Source organism: Liolophura sinensis, chromosome 8 (assembly GCF_032854445.1).
Source record: "Liolophura sinensis isolate JHLJ2023 chromosome 8, CUHK_Ljap_v2, whole genome shotgun sequence".
NCBI lineage: Eukaryota > Metazoa > Mollusca > Polyplacophora > Chitonida > Chitonidae > Liolophura > Liolophura sinensis.
In genome coordinates this window covers 11306360-11328481 of record NC_088302.1, presented here as the reverse complement: position 1 = coordinate 11328481, position 22122 = coordinate 11306360, and the positions used below count along the sequence as shown (strand labels likewise).

Here is a 22122-nt window from a genome sequence, read left to right as displayed (position 1 = left end):
TACCTCGTCACTCATTTAGTGACACCCTTTTGACATTTTCAAACGAACAATGTTACTTTGAGTTTGGAATGTTGGCAATTTCATCTTTATGTCCGTGAAGTTCGCACTTCACGGACATCATTTTTCAGCAGTCCTGTTCATCTTTGTCTGCATGGGTGTCATACAGAATCAACTTGTTTTACTGACACCACAGAATTTACCACTATCAGGAACTTTTCTGCCGATATTGGGAAGATACCTCCACAATAAATCTGATTTTGCCAAGGAACAATAATTCAACAACATCTTTCTTAAGAAATGGGCATCCCAAGGCGGTTTTGTTGCAAGCTTGTCCTGACAAGTTACTGCCAAGTCTATTCACCACAAGAAGCCACACTAACAACCAAAGGCCTTTACGTCTTTTGACATCAAAGGCAATTGTCAACGTTTTCAATGCTAGTGATTTGCCACATCCATAGTGGCTTCTACGACATGGCAATACTCAGGCTGCATTGCTTGTCATTGCCAGATCCCCAATATCACCAATACTGAATTACACCTTCTCTGCTTTCAAAACTTTACAGTCTTTTTAAAATATTTTGATGTGATACTTACAGGTGACCTACTTCTTTTATTCTATTATTGGCAGACTTAATGTTCAGTTTAACCTGACATTTGGGCATGACATCATTGCATACTGATGTGCGCAAATTAATTCAACAAGTAGCTTGACAAAACATCAGGCCTCAGAATGTCAACATCCCTACCTCATGTCATATTCGAAACAAATGGCTACTACCACTGAAATGTGACTAAACTTTAATTAACTAATTAATTAATTGTGCAAATACCAGGAACAGATTTGTATAAAAAAATATGTAAATATTTTCACATGAAGTTGCAGAAAAAAGATTGTAGCAAGTTGTGCAAAAGTGTACTAAAGTTAGGCCAGGCTCAAATCTTAATTCCAGTCTCAGTGTAATACAAAGTAAATGGCACTCTAGTCTTGATTAAAGTTAACACCAGGCTCAAGTCCTGTTACACTTTTGAACAACTGGGCCCTGAATCTCAAGTCATCATTGAAAATCCATACATGGGAGACAACTCAATTAACTCTCTAAAAATGCCCCTTTCCCAAAGTTTTCATTTGGTTTTGATGCAGGCCTAGAATTCCGATATTTCAAGAATCCAGCAGGATTCCTAAGGTCCGAGACTATGAGAATCTAAGAAAGCACTATTTACCTGGACAAATGTAATCTGTACTGAAATCCTTAATCCTCTGCTTTTTTGGGTATCTGAAGGAGTAGCTTTAGTTTACATGTAAGTTAAAATAAGTTTATTAACTGAAATAATTTGACAGTGTACATGGGGTTGCCAAACTTTCAGGAAGGGACATTTTCTAAATATAGACAAAATCAAACTCTCAAAATATGACAAACTATATACTTTCTATACAAAAAGTTTGAGAATTCAATGTAACTTGTATTATTTATTTATTTGATTGGTATGTCATGCTTACTCAAGAATATTGCACTTATACCACGGTGGCCAGCATTATGGTGGGAGGAAACTGGCCAGAGTACAGGGGAAATCAATAACCAATCGCAGGTGGCTGGCGGACCTTCAAACGTACGTACATGTATTAAGTCTGAATTCTATATTTATTGTGTCTAGGCTTCTAAAATCATCTGATCAAGGAAATTTATGTTTACCCATAATGAATAAAAATATACAACAGAATGCCTTTTACTGTGTTTGACTCTTATACTCTGTGCACTTTCTATGGCCGCCTGAATCGGTATGTCATCACAAATTTGGCTTCAGGGGTTGCCGCATGCTTTCGTGTCCGAATGTCATAACGTCTGCATGACAATTTTGCCCTTGTATGATCTTTTTATCTTTTTGCAATGTTCCTGACACATCTGGCAGATTGCCAACACAGTCTTATCCCCCAAATCATCTATCATCTCCGAGGTCCCTTTCCCACCACAAAAGAACTTTTCGGGATATACATTTCGCTTTTTTCGCCGCAGACACGTCAATTTTTACTGCAGCACTTACCAAGGAAGAGACTTGTCCCATCTCCAAACAGTGTGAGTATGCATCTGTTGTTTTTGTACAAATACTGGTATAATCTTCTGCTTTGCTTTATTATTATCATAATTGAGAATGTTTAGCCTAATCTTGAACTTACCCCAGCATACATTTAACACAGACGAGGACTGTAAAATTGATTTTAAATACTTTTGAGTGCTCTGTGAACACTACTGCTGCGGCAGAGGTTGTCACTGCTATGCTTCCGCATGCCTATAAGTGTTAGGAGAGTGTGTCTTGTATGGCACACTGCCATTTTCCAAAATTTCCTGATTCAACCAGTCAAGGAGTATGAAACAAATTCAACCGACGGAAGTTGAAACTGGATGACCATAAACATTTCTGAGCAATGTACATTAAAACTCAATTCACCATGTTCCTTGAGAAACGCCCCAGAAGAAAGAAATTACCACTTCTCTGCATGAATCCGTGTGAATTCTCATAGACAAACATAGTGTGAGTTTCTGCGCGAATCAATGCCTGAATTTGCGTCACAATTCTAGGCTTGTCATGGATGGAACGAATGAACGAATGCTTAGGGTTAAATGTTGTATTCAACAATTTTTGCAGTCATATGATGACGAGGAGTCATTAGGTGTGTGAACATACACTGTATCTTCCTGTGGCAGGGCTAGTCCATGAAGCCACTGATGTATCATGCCAAAGACACCAGACATGACACCCCACTCAGCCACATTATACCAGGCCAACCAGTCATGCTTTCTTGCTCTAACCTCTCAGTGCTGCGTGCCAAGTGAGGCGGCCATACCAGTACCACTTCTTCAAGTCTCTGGTTTGACCCGATCTGGGTTTGATCCCTGGGCCTCCCAACTTTAAGGTGGGTGCTACAACCATTAGGGACACAGTTTTGTATAAAAGTATGTAAATACATGCATCTTCACATGCACTTGCAGCAGAAAGAGCTCTGCATCTCAGGTCATCATTAAAAACACATTCGTGGGGGATAACCCGACCGACCATCTAAATACGGCCCTATCCTGAAGTTTTCATTCTGCTTTTGATGAAATGAAGGAATGAATGAACGAATGCTTAGGGTTTAATGTCATGCTTAACAAGTTGTTTCAGTCATATTCATGAAGATGAAGAGTCATTAGGTGTGCATACATATACAGTGTCTTCTTGTGGTAGGGCGAGTCCATACTCCCAAAGTGCTACCACCACTAAAGTATCATGCTGAAGACACCAAACATGACACCCAACTCAGTCACATTATACTGACACCAAGCAGGCCAATCAGTCCTGTTTCTTTGATCTAACCTCTTAGTGCCGAGTACCATTTTCAAAGTCTTTGGTATGACTCAGCCTGGGCTTCATCCTGGGTCCTCCTGACTTCAATTCGCCACGATATGGCTGAAATATTGCCGATGTGGCGTAAAGCCATAATCATTCATTCATTCCTGACTTCAAGGTGGACGTTCTAACCATTAGGCCACTGAAGCAGTAGGCTTTTGATGGAAGTTCTTGTTTTAATTTTCTCTCTGTGTTAATTCCTTTGAATTTCCTATCTTTTTCATTAGACTAAAATAAAATCCTACCCTATTGAAATCTTGAAAAACAGCAAAAATTCTAAAACATCCCCATTGGAAAAATAAAAGGGTGAATTTTATATCTTTCTTCCAGCTTTGATTTTTTAGTATCCGCCTGTTGCCTACCTTCTGAGAACTGGGTGGTGGAGCAGGAGTCTGACCCACCCAATCGGGTGTCTGAAAATGACATGGTGATAACACCTAGGTGGGCGTCAAGCAGTCATCACCTGAAAAACACAAATCAAATATCACTGTGTGGGTTGAATGCAAATAATGTTGTTTCGTTCTGTAATATTGTCTTGTGAATAATGCCTCATCACTGGCACTTAATGCCAAAGAAATCTACTACCATCCCTTCTATGCAACACCTTTCTCCTGCCCTTTCCCTGAGTGCTGAATGTCAACAAAAAACTATTTATATAAAGGTGAAAAGTCAGGATTTCTTTCACAGATCTCACTTTTGTTATTACACACCCCGAAACCATGACGTCAAAAAGAAACACTTTTTTTTTTATGACATTCCAATCTAAGCTTAACAAAATGATGTCATAATACAAGTTCACTGAATTTTTCTATTTGTCATGCAACAAGACATGACTTCATACAAGACTTCATAGGCAGCGTCATGCTACATACACAAGTCTGTTCAGGACTACAGCAAAAGCATTGCTTAAATTTGTTCTAAGCACACAAAATCATGATACTGTCAAAATATAAATAATAAATAGAACATTGCACACTGAGGGTTGAATATCAAACATTTTTCTTGTGAAAGGTGAAACTGATAACCCACTTGACGCTTCATGTCTCGTGAAGCTATCTTTTTCACTTCTCAATCGAAAAATATTGATGATTTTCAACCTTCACTGTGCACTATTCTCTATTAATTCTGTACCGCACAACATCTTCTTTATATTTAATATGTTCTAGACATATTCTTAAATGTCATTTCAAACTAGACAATGTGTGAATGACAAATACTAAGACGCCCTGTTTTCCATAAGATATAGACACTGGAGAATAACACAGAAAGATGAAAGCCAGACACTATCCAAAATATTTTCTATAATGGCTTTGAAGTCATGGGTAAAAGGTGAATGTAACAGATATATACAGGTATGGTGACAGTGACAAAATGATGGCAAAATAAAGTGCTGAAATATTGAGTCAAAATGAGTCCTTCATGTTTTGGAATTACACTGATTGTGTAGTACATTAAATCAGTGGAACACGAGGTCTATGCAGACACTCATTTTACACAAATTACAATATCAGCAAAAAAAAAAGTTGTATAGATACAATATATTGCAAGTTTCTTGACTTAGCATATATCTTTTTTTTTAAATACATGTAACCATCTACTCAGAAACTTTGCAACAAGATATTATCAATAAATTTGACCTTTCACCTCAGTATGATCTGCATGAAGCAAATTCTCAAGGGATATGTCACATGCACAAGTCCTTGAGGTTGGGTAGTGGCGGATACTGTGGCGGAGGATAAATCCTGACAAAAGCTACACTAAGCAGTCCCCTAAACTATGACTGACACTGAGTGATTATTTAAATTTAATTATTTATGTATTAATTTGACTGGCATTTAATGCTGAGGTCAAGAGTATTTTGGACTACTGTTTTCTTTTTTTCTGTTTTTTTTTTTTTTCATTTTAGGTTTATGGGTGCGGGACACATCAGTAATAAATCACCTGACATACATGTCCGTGATTATGTATATGAATGGCTGTGCCTACCATAAAATTAGTGATTTCCCAAATCTTCTGATTCAGATATCAATATCAAGAGAGCAGTGGAATATTCTAACATACATACAGAGTACCAGTAAAGTTGGCAATGTAAAACATACATTTAGTGGGCTATGATGTCCACTTCAATGGAGCATTTCATAACTAGACCATGGCATATTACGAAGTCATCTGACATCTGAAATCACACACTAGTGCAATGATACACCATGGCTATTACAAAGAAACAAGGTACATAATGTGACACATGAGAAGCATAAAGACTTACAGGGAAATAGATATGTTTTTAGCTGAGATTAAGACAGACATCTATCTTAATTCTAGGTTTTAGCTTACAGTGTGGCCCTCACCAGTTCTGACCTAAAACATACTGGCTTGCTGCTTGCATTTGTCAGGCATTTAACCAATGATTTTGCATGTATATGTATGTTCAAATCCAGCTCTCTGATTCAAGTATGGTTTTAGTTTAGTAGGTTTGTCACATACCTGGTGAAGTGTGGTAGTTTACTACCGGCAGTCAGGTTTTCCCACCCATAAACCAGACCAAACTCATACAAGTAAAAACTTCTTGAGTACAGCAACTAAACGCCAACCAATCAATCTAGTTTACAGTAAACTTAAACAAAACAAAAGAAATTTTTTTTACAAAGTTACATTTTTACAGCAGAATATCATCCTACCATCCGAACAAATCTTAAAACACCATCTTGAGGTCAAATTAGAACTCTCAAAATCAGGAAAAATGACCATCTTGATGAGTAAGGGAGAAAATGCTTCTTTATTTATTTGATCAGTCTTTTACACTCCAGCCAAGAGTATTTCACTGACAAATTGGCTGCCAGCCCTATGACAGGAAGAAACCGATGACCAAGGAAGATGAAATATTTGGTAATTAGGGTACATAATAAGTTAAATATACATGCAGTACTTTATCCACATAAAAAAAAATTAAAAATCATGACTTTTTATGTCTGAAACGTTTACCATCACTTTAGAATCACATAAAATGTGCTGAGCCTAAAACAAAGAAAGAGAGCTCAGCTACTTGTACTTAAAAATCTTACCTTGGATGTCTTTCATTTCACATGCAGGCTGTGACAGCTTATGATATCAAATGTATGATACCCATATGAAGCTGTTTTAAAGAAAACTATCTCCCACATGTATGTGTATCTCTACACCTTCATTATGCCACAGTTTACTTGTGTATACCTAGAATCACCTCTCCAGGTTAAAGGGGTCATTCAGGATAACGAGATTTCTATTCATCTGACAGTGTTAATGAACAACAGAATACTTGAGTGTCTCAAATAGAACAGAACTGCACGCAGCCTGCCTTAGGCGCGACTCAATACAAAACCTGAGCACAGGTTGTGGCATACACATTTAACGAGGCTAAGCTGAAGAACACCTGATTTCAACCAAAGGTATCCAGGACTGAAATCTCAGCCCAATGTGCCGCTCATTACAAATGAACAGTAATTACCCTGAGGCGTGGGTCAATAGAAAAGAGCTAGTATAAAATTAATTGTATTACTGTGCAAGGGATCGTCTTAATTGGACATATGTACTCTGACACTTGCCAGTCCAGGTATGTGCTTGTAAGCTGGCAACCGCACATGTATCATACATCTGTTACATAACCAAATACTGGACTTTTCATAGTTCTAGGTGATGTTTTTAAATCTCATTACCATAGTAACCAATGCTTTCAGCCCTTATAGCTTTTGTGCGCAGTAGTCAGCTACATGTGCATATATATCTGCCTACAGTATACATGCAAACTAATGCCTATTGTCTATGTAACACACTGCAGATGCATACAACACAGATGCATTACTGATCCAAATGTTCTGTAATTCTCATTCAGACATGCCATGAGTTACAGCAGCTCTAAAAGACAGCAGGATGCTCAAGGAAAGAGTGGCTGTCTTGTCGAAGTGATATGACTTACATCAGATATGCAGTGCATCCCACATCCGAAACACCTCAAGGCGGACTAGATGTAAAATTACATGCAATCCAACCCATGCATTACAATTTAATCGCACACATTTTACTATCAAGTTTAAACAATCATTCTGTTCACGTTGCATTATCTCTAAAAAAAGCACTCAGGCACATACAGTATTTATACTTACAGTATGACATACATGTATATTCGGCACAGATAAAATCCTGTTGGTCAGAGGTGTTATGTGGATGAAAAATTTTAATATGCTACAGTCAGTAGATCCTGATTTCTACACTCTTCTGTTCACGGAAATAAACCTTATCCATAGCGATACAATTTATGAAATCTCACCAAGACTTGTATGTTTGGTAAAGCTCCACTAAATATACATGTAGAATGTTGATATTTTAGCTAACTACCATGACTGTAACTCATGAAGTCATGATAAGCAGCTTAAACATCAGCTGAAATAAGATATTCTGCTGATAATAAGACAACAAAAAGTAGACAAGTGACCTACTACCAATATATCCAGAATATTTCACCTGTACGATGGCAACAGCCAAAATTCAGGGAAAACCCACGACCATTTGCAGGTTGCTACCAGACCTTCCTCCGTATAGTCACTTTGATCTCTCAATCGATTAGTTGTTTATAAAGTAATTTTTTGTAGTCATACTTATATGCACTAATGTTAACTTTATTTATCTAACTGAATCACTCATTTTTGTTGTGAATAACCATAAAGGATCTTGAAGGCTCTTTACCTTCAAGATTCTTCTAGCAACAATGACACTTCTCTACATACCACAGCAACCTGCGGATGGTCGTGGGTTTCCCCCGGGTTCTGCTCGGTTTCCACCCACCATAATGCTGGCCGCCGTCGTATAAGTGAAATATTCTTGAGTACGGCGTAAAACTCCAATCAAAAAAAAAAAAAAAAAAAAATCAATCCATGCAGCTCTTAACTGTTTCAGCTGTGGCTTTGTCATAGTTAATTCCAGGCACTCGTCTCTTCACCCCCATTTGTTGTGATGTAAAGCTATAATGACACTGGACTCCTTGTTTCCCATTTAAATATTTTGGAAAAAAATGGTGCCCGTAGTGGAACGTTTTTCATTATCTATATTTTTTAATAATGTCAAAAGTAATAATGAACATGATTTTGATAATGTCATCAATTTTTGGCAAAATAATGAATATTTTATGCTATAGGAGGTAGAATGTTTTGCATTTTACAAGATTTCTCTATAAAACTTGTTTGTGGTGGTAGAGATATGTAAAGCAAGCTTTTTTTCCTTGGTGACATACAGTATTTGTGCTGTTCAGGAGTATGCATGCATATCATTTTCAGAACAAAATGATTTTAAAATTTCACTTTGATTTTTCAAGGCACAAGCCCCAAAGTTTTAAACTGAAACTTTATTACAAACCGAACGTCGCTTTGCACTGAGCAATATTTCCTTTTCACGAAACCAAACAGGTCTAGCTATCAAGCTTGTATAGCACAAACTTCAGAAACTGTTTTTCAATTTTTATTCAGACATGCTTTAATGGACCAGCATTGATATATACTGCTGCGGTCAGCTGGCTTGTCTGTCATTTACAGAATTCGTACAGATCAAGGGATATGAGTCTTTTTATCTGACGCTATCACGCTGTCCATACGATGTTGTTGTTGTTTAGTTTAGTAGTCCTTTAAGTGGTCCACTCGACCTGCTGTTGGAATACTATAGACAGCTTAATTAGTATATCATACATGAACGAATCAAGAAAAGATTTTCATACTCATGATAAACACAATCGTGCAGGTCAGCATATCGTCACACGTTTACACCATATTTTAATACCTGCTGGCACTTCGTTTTCTCGGTCACGCTCGCCGGCCGTTACCGCGTTGGCTTCGCTGATTTCCAGCTCTGACATGTCAGATCTTCAAAGCTGCCAGACAACAACGCAGGAAGAGAAGACAGTCTTACCTTATAATCTAGATCTCCCGCGCTCTCCAGCTGGGAGAAACGCAGTTCATCGCCATGGAAACGGTAAATGCATTTCTAGATCATCGTTGGCCTATATTCCGAAAGACATAAAAACAAATTTTTGTTCAACGCTTCGGTTGGATGCCATAAACCGGTCAGTTTCGGTATTACGACTCTCAAATGTCAAACTAAGGGGTCTTGTTATAATAACGTAAAATTTGTTAGGGGTCTGTTTCAATGACCAAATTTTAAAGTTGTTATCGACAATATTTTCAGACTCGCGCAAAAGATTAGTGGATCTCGAACCCGTGGGCACCGTGCATCTCCTGTTTTCATCTATTCTACCAGGCTTTTTTACTCGAAAAAATGTGGAAGATACATGTATCCATGTTAATAGCCTGAAACGTTTAAATGATTTCATCTCCAGATGTACAGGTGGTAAAATCTTTGTGAAAAACGACTGGGTTTTTTTTCAAGTAATTTTGTTACCATAACAACCTTCAACCTCGGGGATTCACAAAATATTTGCTAGTTCAGCATTCGGTGTGCATTCTATCATAACAATGGTGTTAAAATTCATATGTTTAACTGAAAAAGTTTTATTTCTCTGTGTGAATTTCCTTGTGCTCTTTAAATAAATCAGCCCCATTTTCTGCCCAGCAATTAACTCTCGTCGTTTAATTATATAGTATTTGTGATATTTCCCCAACCAGGCTTGCCAGTTATTTTGTCAGTCGAAAGTTGAAAAAAAATAACCTACTAGACTGAAGAATAATGTATTTTAAAGTATGTCAAGTATTTTGTAGGATGTAATCCATGCAAACATGTACCTGGACATTAAGATTTGTTCCAAATACTCACGGTATAAAATTATTTTCATATGTCGTTTTCTCCTTAAAGAAATAGAAAGAACTATTGAAGACCGTGTTTACACCCACTCCACCTCACCCCCAAAATAAACAACATTTCACTCTTTCATATGAAGTTACATAATATTTATGTCTTCTTGGCCTTTAATAAATCTGACGATCGTTGACTAAAAGAAATAATATTGAGTACGGCATACAATATCAAACAAATAAACAAACACAAGAGTAATGGTTCTTTAAAGATATAAACATTTTGGGAATGTGATTCGTGAAAAGCATTTTTAATCCGGCCTTCGTAGTCTCGTATATAAGTGAAATATATTTTTTATCCTGCCTGTTATGGTTCCTCCATCTTATAGTCGATCTTGTAAATCATTATGTCCAATGCATGACTAAGGAAGTTAGCAGTTCGATTCCAATATTTGCCGGCTTGTCTGCGGCTTTTTATATCGGGACATTGACCAAGTTTGAAATACGCATTGCATTAAATTACTAACATTGCCTACAGTAACTAAAAGACTTATGATTCCGAGTCAGTATTAGGGTGCATTTATAGAAACTTTTATATACAAATCTGAAAGATGTAACCTGAAATACATATTTACTAAGCCTGCGGTCACCTTGACAGTGAATCGAAACTGTAATTGCTTATCCAGAGACAGCCCGGCTATAGGCACTGCAGGCCCAATGAGGACACGTTTTGAACTCCATCCCCGCTGGATCTCAGACTGGATCTTACGTCACAATATGATGTAGTGGGGTGGGTGGGGTGTCAGATAGCTGATGGGGTTTTCCCAACTCATAAACCGGACAACCGCAGTGTTATTGGAATTTTCTTCAAAAAAAAAAAAAAAAAAGCGAAAAAGCTATAGGCACCCAAATAAATACGCGTTTAAAAAATGTAGTTCTGCCAGTGATATTTCTGGGAATTTCTTTTTCCATATGATTTATATCTTTATGCCGTACCTGCCAAAAATTCCAGTGCTGTACCTAGATCATGCATGTTGTATCATCTGGTTCGACACGCCATATTAGCGCCATGAAGAACCTGTAAATGCTTAACTTAACCGAAAGGGTAACTCTCTCAGCAAGATTTCCAACAATAGCCAGGGCTTAGGCATCAGTTTTCAATTCACAGTCAGACACACAATACCAAGGGTACAACATCACAGATATTCTCTGTGTATATTTAAGTGTTTCATTTATGACTAAAGACGGAATCTCAAACATGATTTTATTCAGTAAGCTTTGGACCGTTTTGAGTTCGTTTAGTGTCCAGCACAGATCTTTCATTGCTGAGACTTGGTCTTTAAATAAGGTGTACGATTAGCAGGTACCTGTAGTTCCTTATGGCAGAACATTACATGAACGGCATTATTACAATAGTATGGACATATATAATTTTTTCACCTTTGTTTGTATAAAAAATCGTGTACGTACTCTGCGATATACATACATATATATATATATATATATATATATATACGCATTGCATTAAATTACTAACATTGCCTACAGTAACTAAAAGACTTATGATATATATATATATATATATATATATATATATATATATATATATATATATTGTATAATTGTATACATACTGGTGTGTGACAGGACAAACCCTTTTCTTCCCTATGAAGGCACCCATCTCAAAATTAAAAAATACTTGTGCGCGAGTCAATATATCTGAATGAAAAATCAATCTGCAATCTCAGTAATTTAATCATGAAAATCTCTATATGACGCCCGTATGGGGTGTTCCACACGAGAGGACATGCCAAAGATATGACAAGATAGGTTGCCATCCTGCCGTCAACAGAATTAACAAGCGCTCTGTATATGTACTTTCCAGCATGGAATGAAAAACCTGCACATATGAAGGGTTTTCTGTACTAATCGTAAATACATTTTATCATTTACTTTCGAAAAGAAGTTCACATAAAACACATTCTACTGCATGTTAATGTTTCCAAAGTTTCCCAAATTTCCATAGATCACATACAGATATATGATTATCCTTGAACAGATCTCGGCCAATACCGAAGCATGATTTGTAAGAACAAGCACTGTATGTGTTTATATCGGCACATGCTTGTATTTATATCGGCATATGCTTGTATTTATATCAGCATATGCTTGTATTTATATCGGCATATGCAGTTTATTGCAGATTATGCAGTTTGTCTTCTTCATTACACCAATACTTCTGTTCCATCCAGCACAGACCCCTATATATACAAGAATAATTATTTGAACAAGACATAGTTTATTTATATTACTTGAAAATATAATTGAAAATGATTGTTCATTAAGAATTTGAACACAGATTGAAATGATTAAAGGCATCCATGTTTGTATCTTGTTTTTTCTTTCTTTTTTTTCTGACTTCATCATCTATACGTCGTTTTAAAATTGTCTCCCTTGACCACCTTTTCCCCTATTCGCCCTTATCCAAATATTAGAAGTTGCTGTGAAGTTTTGCCAAAGGGCAATACGCTAGGGAATTAACAATGTGACAGTCCTGCGTTTGGTCAGCTTTGTGACATTCTGGCGCGCAGTGACGAGGGGACAATACCGGTTTGACAGCATCAACAATGGTGCACAATTAGCGTCATAATTCGATTGGAGAGTTTAGGATGGCTAATTTCATTCACGAGCTCAGCGAGATTTGATCTGATCAGTAGAAAAACATTTCAACCCACCAGAGTTGAGACGGAAGTCTGTCTAAAGTGTATGGTACGACAACAGACTTGTGTCCCTTCGTGTCGTCCCTACAGCTTTGTCCTAAGGATCCGCCATTGTTCGGCCCACCTTGACATCTTCAATAAGGCACAACACTTGAAATCAAGAGCTACCATCCACTTCAACAACACAGCACACCCACTCTAAAAAAGGTCAAGTACTGAAAAATGTATCAAATCAAATATTGAATGTTGTTAGCGAAATTAGATCAAAACAAGATCAGAGACCCCACCTAGGGGGTGGGGCAGTGGGTGGGGTGGGGTGGGTGAAGATTTGATTTCGATGCCTTCTTAAGCCTCACTTAAGACCGTGGACATCCAACCCATTTCCCTCTTGAAACGTTCAGGCTGGTTTTCCAAATTCCAATCGTATTTGTTATTTTGTGAAAACCCTTAGAATTATTACGTGTAAATATAAACGATATTTTAGTGGACAAAACGCTTTTAACATGTTAGTTTTGCGTTGAGTTATTTGTTTAGGGCGGAAGCCAGACCGGGGCATGTGTCTGTGTGCTGTACTGGGTTGGCAGAGGAGGGGGTGTCATGGATGTAGAAGATGGGTGTCGATTGTAACAATATATAAGCAAAAAGGTAACACGCTGATTTCTTGCAGCCATTATAAAACAGGGAAACAATATGCTGCTTAAACCTATACAGTTTGCGCTGAAGTTTATAGGCAATGTCTGAATGTAATGCATTTTATGGTGTAAAATAACTTAACGTAGGCTTTAAAACTTTAAAACTTTCCATAGTCGTCTTCTGACTATGGACCTTTTTCAATGTCTTAATGACTCAGATTGTATACAATGCTTCGGTTCTACTGCATGTCCGACAAAGTTCAAAAAAGTTATAGCAAAACAGATATATTGAAATAACCCCAAGGAAAACATTGATGCATGATCATGGTCCAACGCCACTTCGGCAATATTGCCCAGCTTGTATTACTAGTTTCTGTGTGTATAAAATAAAATGAACCATGACTTTGAAAACTAAATACCGTAACTACAGGTATAGAGGCCTAACCTTCGCGATCAGCTGATCTAGTAAGCTCTCCCAATGCATATATATATATTTAATGACGACAAAATTTGAGGTTGAACCAATATGTGACTATGAATATTTATTTCTTAATTCTGTGTTAATTTCTGATCTTGCTTCCAATAAAGGGTGTCTTGAGTCCTTGGAAATAACGTCTTGCCCCCACCGTGGGCAACATACTGTACTTGAAAATGTATATATGTATAATATATATTTATATGTATAAAAAAGTTTTTATGATCAAGAGCTAGGATGTGTTGTAGTAATTACGCATGATTAATGATAAGAGAACATTTTCAGGTTACGTGTTTCGGTCCGGGAATTCAAGTCGTTATAGTTATTTTGCTGGCTACAAACGTTTCGCCTTTTAACACGTTTCGCCTTTTATACACTATACACTATACACTATTTTAACGATCTTTTGACGTTCTAAGTGTTGAAGTCCATATATGGTTCAATATTCTTGGATGGCTCCTGCTCACGTCCTTGTAATGCCAGGCAATTTAAGTCAAACCATTTTGTCTTCGATGAGCTGACATTTTTATTATTTAATCATCTGTGAAAAGTTTGTTTGGCAAGATAGACTATGTCATGCTTTAATGCGTTATTAACATTTGGAAAGTTTACAATTATTTTGTCTTTGTCATTTAATAAATGTTATAGTCAACGTTTCCATATTTTGATAGATTATGCTAAACATTTTGACTATTCTGAAAACCTAATATGCAATAATCAGTATATTCATGTTTATACATGTTTACTTGACATCCAAAAACTGAATTAAAAAGAAAATTAAGTTTGGCATTTTGTTTATTAAATAATTGTTCAAAATACAACAATCGGTTTTGAAAATTTGGCTTCACTTATTCTTTGCGCAAACATGTAATTTGAATAAAAAAAATATCGCCGGTATATTAAAAAGTGAGTTGCGGGCTCATAGTTGACAGTTAATACAAGCCATATCACCTATACAATCAAAGGCACAATTGACCCATGCACAGCGTGAATGAGGGATAACCTTGAACGTGTATATTCCTACATAATAGATTGCTTAACATTAGATCAAACTACATATGTTTTTACGAAGGATTGAGTCAATAAAGATTCGCTTATCAAGCGCAAACTTGCAAATACTTCTAAATGACATGCGCCAACATGTTGTGCTTTTTATCTCTACAAAATGTATAGTTAGTTTGTTATTAAAACTAATGTTGGTCAAAAATTGCTACAGGAAAAATGTCCTGTAGCACATTGAAAGTTTCTTTCTATAATATATCTATTTCATCATTTATTTCCTTGTTGTTTATCGCCGTATACGAAGGATTTTTTTTACTTAGATTTTGGTAGATACCACTATGCGTAGAGGAAACCAGGTATAGAGCAGAATAATAAATCATCCCCTTCAGTAGGTATATGCGTCACCAATTGTTCCATATGTTTTATTTATTTATTGTTTGATTGGTGTTTTATGCCATACTCAATCATATTTCACGACCATCTGCTGGTTGCCGATCGACCTAACGGCCGGAGAGTGTTCTATACATATTATATACACTCAAATTATTTTTAACAGGGGAACACATATGAATACTTGCGAACTATGATAAAAATGTTGATATTGTGGGGATTTCCACAGGTGTTAAGACATGACCACGATTGGTTTTCTCCCTACCTCATGATGACAAAACAATTCCATACATTGCGTTCATATTTAAACTCTGGGGAAAGGTATTACTCATGTCTAACTGGAATGTGTATACCGTCATGTCACCGTAAGAACTGACACATATTGGGAGTATATGTCACTTTTAAAGTACAAACAGGTGTCAGATATAAAGTTTAAAGTTTTTTTTTTTGAGGTGTTAATGCTTATCAGGTACCGTGATTAACTGCCTGGACTATACTCTCTGGAAAAACAAAGGTGTCACTAAAAAGTAAAACAGCTGAGACAACGTCATTATTCTGTTTTGTTTAATACAAAATGAAGTGACAACGTTCTCTTGATTTCGCTATATGTGCCCATTGAATCTAAAGTTTCACGTTATGTGTCACATCGAGCTTATACATGAGCGGCTTTACTGACACAGGTGATATATATTTCAACAAAAAAATCATTGTGAAACATAATTACCTTTGTGTACAAACTTTTACGTGCTACTTCCGCCCTGACCACGGGGGTAAATTGGCAACATTGTTTATAACTCCAAAATTCACAAATCTCAAATCATTATCGTTCATAATTTTAAAAATTTAATGATAATATAAACTATACCGGGTATAAAGATAATTATATATGTTAAATTTCTACTAAAAACTACGATGAACAAGGAATTTAGTACGATTCATCAGGTCAAATACACGCAGTCGAATGGGTGCAATCTTTGGCAGAAACAGTGTGCCCTGAATATAGACAATTGAAACACAAGGAGGAACCACTCCACGAAGTTTTTTTTTTCACCATTTCAAACATTGCAAAAGATTTGAGAAGGGTTAAGCTTGATTAAATTTGAACTGACATATTAAAAAAGACGTTAACAAATGTAAAATATCCATAGCACCGCCCATGCAGCCGTTTTGTTAATCCCAGTTGTAATCAGCTTAATGTAGCTTAATTGTCCTTCCTTGACAGACCGCCGATATATTTATATTACTCATCAGTACCGCGTGTAAATTAGAGGGTTATTAGGCCTAGTAATCAACAATCACGGATAATTCAAAGCGTAAACCCATTCCAGTTAAGATGTTAAAATAACAGGAGAGTTTTAGTATATAGTACCATTCTTCTAATTATCCCGGTAATATACTTTGTATGGGCAAATCATAATGTTATCATGCTCAAATGACTTTTTAACATCTCGAATTTCGAACATACATATATAGTAATAGTACTAGTAATAGTAGTTTTGAGGCAAGAAATGTAGTCCGATAAAATACAGTCGCATTATACAGTTTTTAGTAAGAATGATCTCTCTTTTAAAACATGCTGAATGTAATTTCAAACGACAAAAAAATTTGCCACTCGTATCCAAATTTCTTTTCATTCATATTAAGGTGACAATTTTTAAATGCAGACTAAGCAGTATGTTCCAAATAACAGTGATAAAAAATACTGAAAAAATTTATCCTTTTTTTGGTCTTAATATATAGATCAGATTTACACCGTAGCAAATTTACAAGGTACCTGTACAGAATTAGTACACATTTATACATTAAACGTTAAGTAAAGTTTTAAGGAATCCATGGAATGTTCATTTCTTTAATCTCATCAGAAAATTTCATTGTGTGATTCAAATCAAGGTATAAATCTGGTGAAATATTGAAGAGTTATACGATGACTGAAACAGTTAAACGTGCAAGCAACATGCATAAACATGCCATAGATGAAGAAAATTGCGCGTGCTATCGAAATGGTTAATAATAATAACAGTGAACGACATTAATTTAATTATTTAATTAATTTAACTTCAATAGATTTATCTATTTATGCTTTTATTTCTTTCATTGTTATTTAATGTGGTATTTTCATACTCTTATATCTGACAGCGGATATGTTTGTGGGTGAATTGTACAACTTCTAGTAATATTCTTGCCAGATGTTGCAACTGTTAAGACACAAAAGCTTGCGAATTCAATATAAAAAGTTTAACTATGATAATAGTGCACACCTGCGACACTCTCACCTTTGAAACTATTTCAGCACGTGGAAGTGTTACAGAAAGTTGCTCAATTTTGACCACACGCTTAAGTTTTCTTGTTTAATATTGACACAAGGCGTATTTCCTTTAGATAGCATTGGCACGCATACAGAAGTAAGTGTTAAATGTCACGCGAGCAGTATTCAAGAGGTGTTGGGATAAAAAGCTGTCATCGATGACGGCAGCAAATATTTATTTTGATTACTCAAGAAACCCGCTAAATAGTTGGAAGGCTACATCGAACAAAACTTAACGTCAACTCTTGTATAATGATTCCTTGAGCGACATGTAAGTATTTGTACTGGACAGTGGCGATGCTATTGTACGCTCATATATATGAATTGTCATTGGTGCAATTGTTCGTAGAGAAGCACATTGGTCGCAGCACTTGTGCTTTATTTGGATATGGTCGCCCACACTGGACATGCGCACTGACAAGCTGAATGTACCTTCAGGGTAAGATAACCGGGTATATCACCACAAGTGCCTTGTCCGTTTTTTCACTGCGAAGGCTCAGTTGCCCCCGTTGCGATCACTTAATGGTGTTGATTATACAACAAAGGGCTGCGGTTATGACGACAAAGTACTTAAACAGTCAAGTGCTTGCATTGCCCCCAATCGACTATTTTCCTAACCAGCCTATATATTACAGCTGCAGCTCCTTCGAATTCACTGTTGTGTGAAGAATTTGACGACGTTGGCACGTGGTCCCACAGAGTTTACCGTATAGCAGTCTCTGACACTGTCAATCAGTAAAGCACGGTGCTGAGATACAAGGGCAATTGGTGCCCGTTAAGGCGCGTTGGAAGAAAGAAACTATCGACTAGGTATACTGCTGCTAAAACTTTTAGGTGATGCAAAATGGTGATGGTTAGTCCAATTATTGATAACTGCATGGCAAAGGAGATTTCTGGTGGTCAGATTTGCCCAGAAGGTTTTCAAGGCATGTTCACGGCTGCTTCCGAAAATATGGACTCGGTGCTGGAAGAACCCTTGACTTCTCAAAATTCGGTGTTAGAAAATAGACTGGTTCGTGACTCTCCGCCTGTCTGTGACGAGAGTGGAATTCCACACCTGATTTCTGCGGCTTTGGACCACGATGACAGCACCAGCGATGTCAGCGATCCCGAGGGACTCGATGGTACATCCTTTTCCGGAACCTCAACATTGTCACAACAGAAACGTCGCTTTGCCGACGTGAAACCGCCCTATTCTTACATCGCCCTCATCACAATGGCCATCGAAAGCTCTCAAAGTGGAATGATGACTCTCGCAGAGATTTACACCTACATCATGAAAAGGTTTCCTTACTTCAAAGAAAACCAACAGCGATGGCAGAATTCCATTCGCCACAATCTGTCCCTGAACGACTGTTTCATGAAAGTCCCCCGCGCTCCGAATAAGCCGGGGAAAGGCAATTACTGGGCGCTGCACCCAGCATGCGGTGATATGTTCGGCAACGGCAGTTTCTTGAGAAGAGCCAAACGCTTCAAACTACAGACCTTCCGAGGTGAGAGCTATCCAGGGTTCCACTCTTTAAGCGGTTACTCTCCTTTCAGTCTGTTCAGTTCGCCACCCGCATACAAGCACTATTCGTCTCTAGGTATGGGCAGTTTCCCATCATTTCACCAGGCCCAGTCCTTCTCTCTACCAGGTAAATCGGACACTTGGACAACAGGAAGTTCCTCTCAAAACTATACGCCTTACTACTCGAATCCCATCGGCAGCGGCGCATCTCTGGGATCCTCTTCCTTGGGGTCTCCGTTCGGAAACACGATGGGGTCATATTTTCCAGCTGTTGGGCAAGTATCCAGTCTTCCAGCCAGTAATGGGGCCTACACTAACTTTCCATCCTTGCAGCAGGCCACGTACAGCTACCCAGCGTCTCAGTTTTCCACTTCACTGAGGCTTCAAGCAACGTGAACGATTAGAATTGACTACCTAAATTATTATGATAGAAAATGTAGAATGTGTACATTTGAAATCGGATGTCTTGGTGAGTTGATTGCCCATTGAAAACATCTGGAATTTTGTTTGGAATAGGTAAAATTTTATATTTGTTACGGGAAAGGAATCTTGTATTTCTTCATGCAGGCGTTTAAGCAACAAGCACTCACTTAACATACTGAAAATTATCCAGTTATGTTATTTCATTAACGTTATCATATAGAAAAAGTCTTTAATTTTGTGTGGATGTATGGACACAACATGTTTTGTACTTACTTTTATTTTCATAGTAAGATGTATCCTTTTACAAATTTATCTTCATAACCATGCAATTTAGTAATGGTTTTAGTTCATTAAATCTTTGTCACAAGGTTGAAAATATCGAAGTCTCGTCCAAAATTAACGCTCTAAGCAGCATGTGATTGATTATATCGGAAATTGTGTTGAGCTTTGACATTCAATCGTAAAATCACAAGATTTTAGAGAAAACAACCAAAAAAAAAAAAATAGGTAATCAAGAAATTGTGTGTCTTCGTCCGGTTCGAATAACATTTGTCAGCAATTAAGTCACTAAGGCATATTTTATTCAGGACTAATATTTTTAAAAGTTACTCACAAGAGCACAAAATGTCGGTAAATATTTTCAAGAGAACACGTGGACAGGATAAAAGTAGTGCTAAGTATAATTTCACATTTTTATATAAAAGTGATTGTTACTGTATATGTGTATATATGTTAAATGTAAATAGGTGAGCACGCACTTTATAATTCGGTGTACTTAAAATGTCATAAATTTGCCAAGCGCAAGGCAAATTTTATTTTTTGTTTTATTTTTTAAATATTTTCCTCTTGGTCATATTGATTATCGGTGTGCAATTTTGATATTTTTAATATACGCATCATAAAACTATGCATGCTTCTGGGAAACAGCACTAATTTTATATACATGTAATGAAGGTGTAATTACACCTGGGGAATTAGAAAACCATTACCTATATGTTTACTGTAAATACCGTACGCAAACGTTCTTTACATGATGTAAATAACCCTGAAGAGAAAATAAAACTTACGCATCTTTTTTTTCATAATTTAGAAATTTGTCCATTCGCTATTTACCATTTTTTCACATATCATAGTCTTGAGCTTAAGAATACTATTGGACATTAACATCTGGTGGATGATGAACATTTAATTATTTTGGAATAGATTGGTGTTTTAAGCCGCAATCAATACTATTTTACTTATAGGCGCCAAGCCTCATGGTGGGAGTAAATCTGGCACCTTACATGTATCATTGATTATGGCAGTGCATGTTGCATGTGTGGGAACATTCGTACAAAATATATTCTTGATAATATCATTCAAATGCTGACTTGATTTGATTTATATACGAGATACGTACAACATTCATGTGCTTGGACTGCATGTGCATAGCTTCTTTTCAGGATGTAGTCAAACTCTCCCATACATCAGCCTTCTGTTTTAGGACGACAATGGAACAATTATTAAGAAGGGTAATAGGGGCCGAAGTTTTCAGACTGTACATCATTTGCCACGTAAAAGTCATCGGAATGTTAAACAGTTATAATGCACTTTCGGTGTGGGTTTTCCATCTGTATGGAGCACGGAATAGTGGTAACAATTCTTTATATGGAGAAAGACTTCATCGATAAAGCATTTCATCTGATTACAATATGTGCGGACAATGTTGGAGAGAAATACACTTACTTGGAGTTTTCGTAAATTCGAGATGCGGACTGACATAAGCTGACATCATTTATGGGATAAAATCTTCGCACAAAATTGTGTGAAGTCAGCCCTTGATGAGTACTACGAGTTGTTCAGGGTTCGACACACATATAGGTAGTTATTAATCCCCAATTTTCAAGATGAACCCCTGTCGCCTTTTGTATTCTCCCGTTAGTCTCCACGGTTTGCTGTAGGAAAATCAAAAACTGCAGTTGTAGCTTACTCCTTTTAATAAAGCGTACACAATGTAAGGCCATAATCAGTTTTTGTCAGAAAAGTTAATAAACCTGGTGATGTTTTATATATTTATATTTTTTAGATAAATTTTGATACTGATTTGTCCCACACTGGTTTTTGAATTCATGGATTAATGATCAATAAGGTTATAGTTTCTGTTTTTATGTAGGCCTATCTATTTTTTATCTTTTTTACTAGCTCGGAATTTTATCACAACTGCAAGCCTCGGAATATATTTTTTAAAATTTATTTTAATGCAACTGCAAGTTTCACAGTTTGTCACACTGAGAGAAAATCACATCTGATCATCCCATAAACTTTGGGTTATTTTTTTTTTAAATACATCTCAATTCAGCCGTTATACATACGACGATCTTAGCGCTTGTTTCATCAGACGATATTACTTTATATATCTTCAGTATCAGGTATAGTATATCTATATCAGATTCAGCATCCTCTCCGGCCGTACGTGGGAAGGTCAGCAACCTGCGGATAGTCCTTGGTCTCCCCCGGGCGCTGCCATAAAGC

The 22122-nt window shown here is 36.8% G+C and overlaps 2 protein-coding genes across 2 annotated transcripts in view; one reads left to right on the top strand and one right to left on the bottom strand.

The window, feature by feature from the left end:
- The window catches only part of LOC135473186 (uncharacterized), a 58735-nt gene extending 49304 nt beyond the window's left edge, over window positions 1–9431 (bottom strand). Inside the window, exons 1-2 of the mRNA XM_064753029.1 lie at window positions 9316–9431; window positions 3747–3847 (exon numbers count right to left, since the gene is read on the bottom strand). Coding sequence (XP_064609099.1) covers window positions 3747–3810 — 64 coding nt within the window. The 5' untranslated portion in view covers window positions 3811–3847; window positions 9316–9431. The remainder of the gene's footprint in view (window positions 1–3746; window positions 3848–9315) is intronic.
- Window positions 9432–18522: 9091 nt separating this feature from the next.
- Window positions 18523–19584, top strand: LOC135473185 (forkhead box protein B2-like). The gene has a single exon (XM_064753028.1). It carries the CDS (start codon window positions 18523–18525, stop codon window positions 19582–19584), a length of 1062 nt encoding a protein of 353 aa, XP_064609098.1.
- Window positions 19585–22122: the final 2538 nt, after the last annotated feature.

Coding starts and splice junctions, on each gene's coding strand:
- LOC135473185 (XM_064753028.1), top strand. CDS start 18,523: ATGGTGATGGTTAGTCCAATTATTGATAACTGCATGGCAAAGGAGATT.